The 9574-nt window shown below is 48.2% G+C and overlaps 1 protein-coding gene across 1 annotated transcript; it reads left to right on the top strand.

The window, feature by feature from the left end:
* The first annotated feature begins 1931 nt into the window (after positions 1–1931).
* Positions 1932–9574, top strand: LOC6618539 (trithorax group protein osa). The gene is made up of 3 exons (XM_002042763.2): positions 1932–2203; positions 6190–7383; positions 7457–9574. The coding sequence occupies exons 1-3, from the start codon at positions 2201–2203 to the stop codon at positions 9239–9241; spliced, it is 2982 nt and encodes a 993-aa protein (XP_002042799.1). The 5' UTR covers positions 1932–2200; the 3' UTR covers positions 9242–9574.

The following is a 9574-nucleotide window of genomic DNA, read 5'->3' as shown; positions in this document are numbered from 1 at the left end:
CAACTGTGAAGTAACCTGGCTAGGAGGGAAGAGGGTCACCAGTCGCCAAATGGATGGCGTCTGGCGACTTGCGACTGGGTTGTGCGAATATTCGGATTTCATTCATACCCTTACAGGGGGTACATGCAACTGAAGACAGCCTTGCTGTTGCAGCTTCTTAATTAGTGCACAATTAGTGTACATCCCTTGTCACCTTGGGATTTTTAGGGCGTTCTTCTGAGCGGAAAAACTGAAAATCTGGACCTTTAAAATATAAAATTTTGTGGCAGGGTATTTTAAAGTTTGAAGTCTTTAATTTAGAGCTCCTTTCTGGTTTTCAACTGCAGTCCGTCAATAAGAGAGAAGGAGTGGATTCCCATTTTCATTCCCCAATTCGAGAAAGCCAGTGCGTTTCTTTCCCGTTTTCTGGGTTTTTGTTTTGGCTGGAGAGTCTTGAGATAGCCATGACGATCATGGCGATGATGTTGATGCAGCTGCTGGGATGCAGATGATGATGATGATGAAGATGGAGATGCTGACGATGGTGTGGCTGCCGCTGGGGCGAAATACAAAGTCAGAGAAAAGAGTGGCCCAAGAAATGCAAATGAAAGCGAAATCGAGTCACGCGAAGGCCGCACATCTTCAGCACCAGCTCCAGCTCCAGCTCCATCTCCATTTCCATTTCCCCCAGAAGACGCTGAAATACCCCTTTGTTCGCCAAGATGAAAACTTGATCTCTCTGGCGGCTGCAACTTCTTCAACAAGTTGAGAGCCGAAGCACTTTTATGACTCAACTTTGTGGAAAGCAGAGGGGACAAAACCCAATAAAAAACCAAAAAAAAAATCAGTTCCACTATCGGACATTGTGGCAAGTGTGTTGACATTGTTCTACTGCCGGTTGGCCCATTAAAGCGACTCATGAATACCGCAGAGCTCTTGATTTTGCAACCTAGAGAATCTGGCATGACTTTCGCAGACGACGCGACTATTAAGTAATATGAAATGGAAATTATGTAAATACGACCATACATATAAATCGAAATAGAAATGGAATCGTATGAATTTGACATCCAATTTGGAATTGAATAGAAAACACAAACCAAAATAGATATGTTTTTAATGAGGATTTTAATTAGGGACTTAAAAATCTTATAAATTTATTATAAATGCAGTTTGTCTTGGAAAAAATCAAAATTTAATTTGTTAGTTTTACTTCAGCATAGAGATTGGAATTTAAAAAAAATGTATAGGAAAATGCAACATTTTTCCAAACAAAAACCACTCGAAGAGCAAATGTATACAAGTAGTATTTGTCCAACCCATTTGCAACTCATGATGAAACTCCCTTGTTTTCCTGACTAACACTTGGCGATCATGAGGAAGCGTACGTTTTGGAAAACCCATTAACTTAGTCATGTTTACATTGGTCAAGAGCCCCAGACGGAGCCACTCGAAAATCACCACTCAAGTCGGTGTTCAAGGCAAGGCTCTGAACTTTGACAAGGATCCTCAACTTCGACTGGCAAAAAATGACACTTGGCATCGCGGTACTGCGATGAAGATGACGGTGATGCTGGTGATGATGGGGCGGCGTACTTGCCCCATGTGGCAAGGTTGCTCCCAGCGCTTCGATGCCAAGATATCGATGTGAAAATGTTGCAAAACTGGTCGCGAGAGAGGTAAAAGCTCTCAGCTTCAGCTCCAGCTTCTTCTGTCCCTTAAGACTCGGCACCTTGCTCCGTGTTTACGAAATTTCTTCACTTTCGGTTTCGATTCGAACTGGGGGACTCGGATTCCGATTCCGATTCGGATTCGGATTCGGAATGGGAATCGGTTTCGGTTTCGGTTTCGGTTTCTACAGCGGCTGCGCGGCGGCAGCGACGTCGACGTTTGGCCGGGCTATTACCTATATGAGCTGGCGTTATCATCTGAGCGGCAGCATTTTCAACTCGCGACTGACAAGCAACGGTCGCCGTCGCCGATCCGTTGTCGAGAGATCAGATCCGAGATCTGAGCTTAAAGATCCCCAAACGATCCGTACCGATTCGAACCGTTCCGAACCGATCCCGTGATCCGTTTCGTGAGTGCATTTTTTTTCAATTTTTTTACGAGCTCCGGATCCTTTCTGTGTGCAGTGCCTTCAACAATCGAATTGAAACAACTACATTTTTTGTTCGAGTGCCTTTGTGACGAGAATAACCCACGAGGATAAGCAGCTGGCATGGTAAAGAATCGCTTTTCTAATTGGACTCGAGTGCAAAGGATTACGGAAGAAACTCAAACACAAGCCCAATTAGGAGAAGAGACTATGGGACTTGAGGGAGATGCCAGCGAAAGTAAAAGTTATCCGACCCCTTGGGTGCCAAATAGATTTCCCAAAACTTTGAAAAAATCCAAGTGCACGGAAAACAAATTAGGATATTTAAATGGGCGGATTATTGTGATACAAACGTTGCGAAAGGAAATTGTAACACAAATTAGAGGAATAATGAAGACGGAGAATAATAGTATAGTAGTAGAATAATTATATGCACCATAATATAACTATAATTCAGTATTGTCCGAAAATTAGAATCGAAATCCCATAGTTTCTGTGCAAATGAACCTTTTTTTTTGGGTGGGCACGCCTGCGCCTTGGCCCTTTGACCTTGTGACACGACCTCTGCTAATTGATGAGGGTTGTTCCGAGATGGTCCAAACGAAAATTGATGCAGGACCCGGATTGCCTGGCAAATCCTTGGCCAGATTATTCATTTGCTGGCAGAAGACGGTCGGAAGCTGGCCCTTCTGTCTCCGGACATAATTTATTCATTATCGAAATTGATTCATAAATAATTTCGCATTCACATTTGCCCGCTGTTGTGGGGCGCAGTGGTGTGGGAAATTTAATTAACGGAGATTACGATTCTCGACTTTTTGGGAACAGAACAGGCAGCTGTGGCCAAAAACTTAGGGCCCCGTCCTCCCACCCGGCAACCCTTTTGGCATTCCGGAATCGCTTCCCGGCTGAACTTTTGCCTCGTTTTCTGGCCCCTTCATCTTCGAACTAAATTTACGTCTTCTCAGCGAGAGTGAAAGTTTTGCCGGCCCGTCTGTTTGTTTATATGTTGTTTTTTTGTTGCTGTTGCTATAGCCCGGGTTTTATTTGTTTGCCGTCTGCCGTTGTTGTCAATTGTTTAGCATCAATAACAAATATTTGTGGGCTATGCTAATGAACAGAAATCGAACGCCGGCCAAAGAAAGCGGTGACTGAAGAAGTGACCGCCCGCAAAAACGGTGACCAGTGACAGGTGGTCGATTGTGGGTCACATACTATATAGATGAGATCGAAGAAATAGGCTTTAAAATGCTTTAAAGCCTTTACTACTCATTTAATATGAATGTGAAATATATTAAATACCGATTTAAGCAATAGTTCAATCTCTTAATACTCAATTGTCAAAATGGATAATTTTTAAATTTTGCTAAATGAATCCAATACTTTACATTCGAACTGCATTTCTGAGTCCAACTGTACATATGCGACCAAGTGGCTTAGTGACTCGAATACGGGGCTGAAAAAGCGATCCACAATGGAATTGAGTTGCAAGTGGTGGCCACATGCGGGTCACTTCACACGGTTCACAGACAATGGGCACCGGGGCAACTCCCCCACACCCTCTACACCTTCGACAAACAGACGCCCATGCCCAGCACACCATTACCAGCACCCCCTTTAATTGTTTGCCATTTCTTTTATAATGTATTTTCATTATGCGGCGCATAATTTCACTGCCAACATTTGTGACACCTACTCATCCCCACGAAGCGAACCTCACAGATACGCAGATACATGGAAATATAGAGATACACCCGGAGCCAAGTGAAAGTTACCTTTTCGGCGCGGCTCTTTTTTTATTTGTATTTTTTTGTATCTTCTTCTCCGTTTCGACCGCTTATGACATTTTAACGCCGCCGCTGGCCAAAAAGTAAAAAATTAAAATAAAAAAACCCAAAAAGCGAAAAGAAGTAACAACAACATTTTGTGGCTCATTGTGGTAGTCGTATTCAATGCGCATCGCTGACCATTGAGGTGCACTTTTCCATTTCCAAAGATTGCTGATTGCCCGCATTATGCAATCCAGAAAGAGACGAAGCGATCATGGCAAATGGCATTATTAATTGGCTATTACAGTTGGCTAGTGGTTGGATGACGCTGGTTTGGTTCTTTTGAAGTCGGATTTGTCATCTTAGGCAGTTGAGCAAAGGTATTTGCATAAGAGCTTTGCGTATATATGTGAGGTCAAGGGGAATTATCGAATTTAAATTCATAGCATATGTATTAGAATTTAATAACTAAGACACTTAGGTTGAAAAACTAAATAGATACATTTAACCTATTAGCGAAACACATAATGTGAGTAACCAAAATGATAGTTATATAAATACCAGTAATCTTCACCACAAACACCACTTATTTAACTAAATCGTTAATAAAAAAAAGTCGTATTTACAAAATGCATGATTCATTGAGTAAACAATTCACTCATCTTCATGATACCTTCACCTCTTACGTAACGAAACCATCACTTTCTTATATAAGGGCATTCCAGCTTCGTCACCTTTTTGCGGTCGATCCGCGTGCCTTTTGCTACATTTATTGGCATTACAAGCGGCTAAATCGCGTGTTGTGCGTCGAATTTTGAAAGAAGCGCCGTTTTGATATCGCCTTTCTTTGGCCCGTTTTGATTGGCTTATTTGCTATTGTTGTTAAACATAAAACCAATTATATACCCCCCCTTCATTCCCACTTGGCCAATGGTTATTTTTGGTTATTTCGGTGTTTCTGTTTTTGGCTTTTCAGTTGATTGTTATTTGGTTGCTTATTTAACTGACACAAAGTCGCCACTGCCACTCGCCTGCTGAATTATTGATGATCACGATGAGCGGCGACATCCATAAGGAATGTAATGATGATGATCATAATGACGATGGTGGCAAGTCTGGCCGGGTTATGTTTTAATTAGAGCGTAATACGCCAACGTTTTCTGGGCAACCGCAATGACAATTACACCGCGCAACAAACTTGGCCTTAATGGATTAATTAGCGCCTCCGCCGTTGGCCAAAAAATAATTGATGAGAAATGTTTTATGGCTCTCGAGTATTTAGCAATGCATTTGAGGTTTAGTTGGGATAAGTATTATTTAGGTTATAAAATAGTAAGGTATTAAAAGTTGTGTGCAATAATACTTTTAGTCATATAGTATGACGACACTCTATAGCATTTCTATGTGTCATGTAAAATTTGGCAATAAAATTGTTAAGCGATTGTCAAAGATCAACTATTAAATTCAAATGTAAATGTTATTTTCCTGCTTTAAATTTTATTATCCAACCCAACCTTGCTGCACAGTGTTTTCCGAGAGTCAAGTAAATCGAGGCGGGTCGTAGGTTTGCAAATTAGCGCATATAATGGTTACATACTTGGGCATGGGGTTGGCATTAGGGTGACCCACACACACACACACTGTCACTAGCTCACGGAAAACGACACCTGGCTGAAATGGCGAGCGAATTGAGGACCTGTGAGCTGCGGCCTGTGACCCGTGACCTCTGACAAGCCTTGACAAGTTGCCGGCGGCCAAAAAGGTCACTGAGACAGCTAACAAATGGGTAGTGGTTAAAAGGGGTTGAGGCCGGGTGGCTGAGATGGATGGCAACTGGAGACACTTTATGCGGATGCCACTCAATGAATATTACGATGACGGTTAGCCGACTAACCCGTCATATTACAACTCTTTCTGTTGAAATCATTTGTTACATTTATGAAAAAAAAAATTGGCACGAGATAAAGTTACTTCAACACGCTGAAGTTTAGATACCCTTTCAGTTATAAGATACTTTGAGGCGTTTATAGCATTGAAGGCTTGCGAATCTGGTGTTTTTCATAGCTATAAATATTTACAATAGTTTTATATTCTTAAAACAATAAATAATAAGACGATAGAAAATGTATTTAGAGTCACATTTATTTGCAATTTGTACGCTAACGATGGACAACATTTTTTGCGAGTTTTGTAAATTTGATTTGATCTGAGTTATGTTTTTTTTGTGGCTGACTCCCTTGAGGAGATTAACTTCCGGTCCAATCGCTCGGGGCCAGCTATATTCCCGCCAGATGCTATCTTGACAAATGACTGACCCACATTTACCACTCCTTCCGCCCGCAGATGCTGCTCCGCCTGACTTTGCTGACCGCCTGCTGCCTCTGCGCCGCCCAGGCGGTGTTGCACGGCAAGGATGTTAAGCGCCGCGAGGCAGGATTCGACACATACGGTCCGCCGCCACGACCTGCCCCCCAGTACGGCCCACCGCCCCAGCAGCAGCACGTGCCCCACCGGGAATACGGGGTGCCGCAGCAGATTCCCTTCAGGGAGTACGGTCCGCCGGCCATCAAATACGGCCCACCCAAGCTGAACTTCCTGGGAGGCGGCGGAGGAGGCGGTGGCGGCGGTAGCTCGCTGCACGAGCAGATCAAGACCCACTTCGGAGTGCCCAAGCCCTTCTACGGACCACCGCACATCCAGCACAAGCCGGCACCACAGTACGGTCCACCACCACCGAAGCCCGCACCACAGTACGGTCCACCCCCGCAGCCTGCCCCACAGTATGGTCCACCACCACCGAAGCCAGCGCCTCAGTATGGTCCACCCCCACCACAGTACGGTCCACCGCCGCCACAGAAGATCCAGCACCGCCCGGCTCCACAATACGGACCACCGAAGCTTCAGTACGGTCCACCACAACCACCACAGCTGCTGCCCTCGCCACATGCCGCACCACTCTTCAAGCCCGCCCACCAGCCAGCCACCTCGTACGGACCTCCTGCCTCCGGACCGCTGAATCTGCCGCCCAAGCAGATCTTCGATGCCCCGCCACCGAACTACGGACCACCACCACTGCCCGTGTCCCTGCCCGGCAACGGAAATGGACCAGCCACCACGATTATCCTGACCGGCGGACACTCCAGGCCAAGTGGACCCAGTGGGCCCGGACCAGTGAAGCAGGTGCAGATCCAGATCGACTCCTCGGGACACACACACAGTGTTAGCGGATCCCAGGCTCCCTTCCACACGGCCTGCGATGGCTGGAAACCGATCCCGGCGCCAGTGGGAGCCTACGTGGAGCAGAACCACATCGAAACGCAGGGTGGCTATAGCCAGGTGGCCCAAGGACATGCTGGATCCTCCTTTGGAACGCAGTACAGCTTGGGCGGTGGCACCACTGGAAGCGGCAGTGGTGGCAGCATCATCGACGGACTCACTGACGAACAGCTCGTGGCAGTGGCCCTTCAGAATGGCGGCGATGGAGCCAATGTGATCACCGGACCAGGAGGCAACTCCATTGAAGCGGAAGCCTTGCAGGTGAGTTGGAGCCCAACCCAGGGCTAGCTCCTTACCTCTACCTTATTTTATTTTAACACCACTCTACTTACAGGCCGCCATTGGTTCTCTGGATGATTCCTATTCCAAGCCTCCTTCGGATTCCTTCGCTCCAGGTTCTGTGCACGCCCAGAAGTACCAGACTATCGGACACTCCGGACCTCCACCACCACCACCAAGTGGTAACTACGGACCTCCACCACCACCTCCAAGTGGTAACTATGGGCCTCCTCCACCACCACCCAGTGGAAACTACGGACCTCCACCACCACCAAGTGGAAACTACGGACCTCCACCACCACCCAGTGGAAACTATGGACCGCCACCACCACCAAGTGGTAATTACGGACCTCCACCACCCCAGTTTGCAGCCCTTACCAGCAGCAGCAGCCACGCACACTCGCAATCGCAATCCAATGTGAACGTCCAGTATGGAGCACCATCCGGCAATCCCCAGCCCTTCCCGCAGCACGGCGCCGGTCAGCCCAACAAGCCGGTGGCCTATCGTCCACCCGTTCCCGCCGGTCTCCTGGAGTCCATTGGAGCCACCGTTCAGCATCTGGACAAGTTTGGAGTAAAGCCCCAGCAGCAACCACAGACTTATATTCCCCCAGCCGCCAATGAGATTCCCGTTTCCGGATCAGCGCCACAGCCACTGCCTTCTCCACAAGCCCTGTACCAGCCACCACCCCCACCATCTGCGCCCCAATTAAGCCTGCAGCAGCAGCTGCCTGCCCCACAGCCTGGTCCTGCCTTCGTCCACCAGAAGCAGTTCGGACCACCGGGACCACCACCACCACCGGAGCCCCAGTACCTGCCACCACCACCACCAGTGGCCAATGTGCGACCCCTGGGACCACCACCACCACCAACTCAGCAGTACCTGCCCGCCGCTCCATCCGGACCACTCTTCTACCAGCAGCAACAGCAGCAGCAGCACCACCACTCGGAGAACAGCTACAGCGCCTCGCAGTTCCACTCCCAAGGACTTCCATTGCCGCTGCAGGCTCCCCGCTTCAATCTGCAGCAGGTGCAGCAGCAGCAGCCCATCATCGTGCACGATTGCGGTCACGGCCCGAATCTGGTGAGCAGCAATGGGTACCAGGTGCAGCAGCAACAGCAACTGCAGCAGCAACAGCAGTTGGTGCAGCAACACTTTGGCAGCGTTTCCGCCGCATCCGCCGGTGCCTACAACGCCATCTCGCAGAGCATCCCAGTGGCGGAGCAGCACACCCAGCAATTGGTCACCGGGCCGGCGGACAGCTATGGTCCACCACCATCTGGAAATGACCTGGACTACGATCACACCGGATATGCATCGCAAAAGAACTCCGTGGCAGCACTGCCCGATGGCACTGATCCCCACCAGCTGCCCGGTTTGGATGGACTCGATGTTCTATCTGCCCAGAAGTCGCAGAGCATCCAGCTGAACGGACAGCAGCCGACGCAGAACTTCCAGGTGCAGTTCGGCGGATCCCTAAACAATGCTCCTGGTGTCGCCCACAGCGATGCCAATCACGAGGAGATCCTGTCGCAGGGTTTGCTGCAGTCCATCCTCACGGCCATCGAGCAGCCCAACCAGCAGCAGCAGCAGCAGAACCTTCCCCAGAACCACAAGGCCCAAAGCCGCTCCGATGAGCACAATGATCACGAACACGATCTGGACCAGGAGCAGGCCAATGGCGAGGAGAAGGACGAGGAGCCGGAGCAGTCGCTCAGCTCTTCGAATCGCGTGGAGGTGCGCGTCCTGCCGGAGAATCCGGACAACGAGGAGGAGACCCCCGCCGAAGTCAAGGAGATCGAACCGATCGTGGTCAACGAGGAGGAGGCCAAGCATTAGTCAGTCACTAGTTAGCATCGAACTCATCAGCGCCGCTTGAATCTATTTATTGCTGCCTCATCATCATCAACTAAGAGCTAAGAGCTATGAGCTGAGAGCTTAGAGCGACATCTGTCCCCCAGTTGCCATAAAGTGAAAGTCCAGGGGACAGGGGGGCATCCATTAAAACAAACAAAGAAAGAAAAAAAAACAACAAACGCACACACACAAAGAGAACCAAGAAGCTAACATGCGGATCGACGAGGGGATGCCCCGCCGCGTGAAAAGTGCCTTTTCATGCTCGCAGCTCGTGTATAAAAGTTATTTAAAATAAATAATTAATTTATTATAGCA

Source organism: Drosophila sechellia, chromosome X (genome assembly GCF_004382195.2).
Source record: "Drosophila sechellia strain sech25 chromosome X, ASM438219v1, whole genome shotgun sequence".
NCBI lineage: Eukaryota > Metazoa > Arthropoda > Insecta > Diptera > Drosophilidae > Drosophila > Drosophila sechellia.
This window is presented reverse-complemented; position numbering and strand designations above follow the sequence as displayed.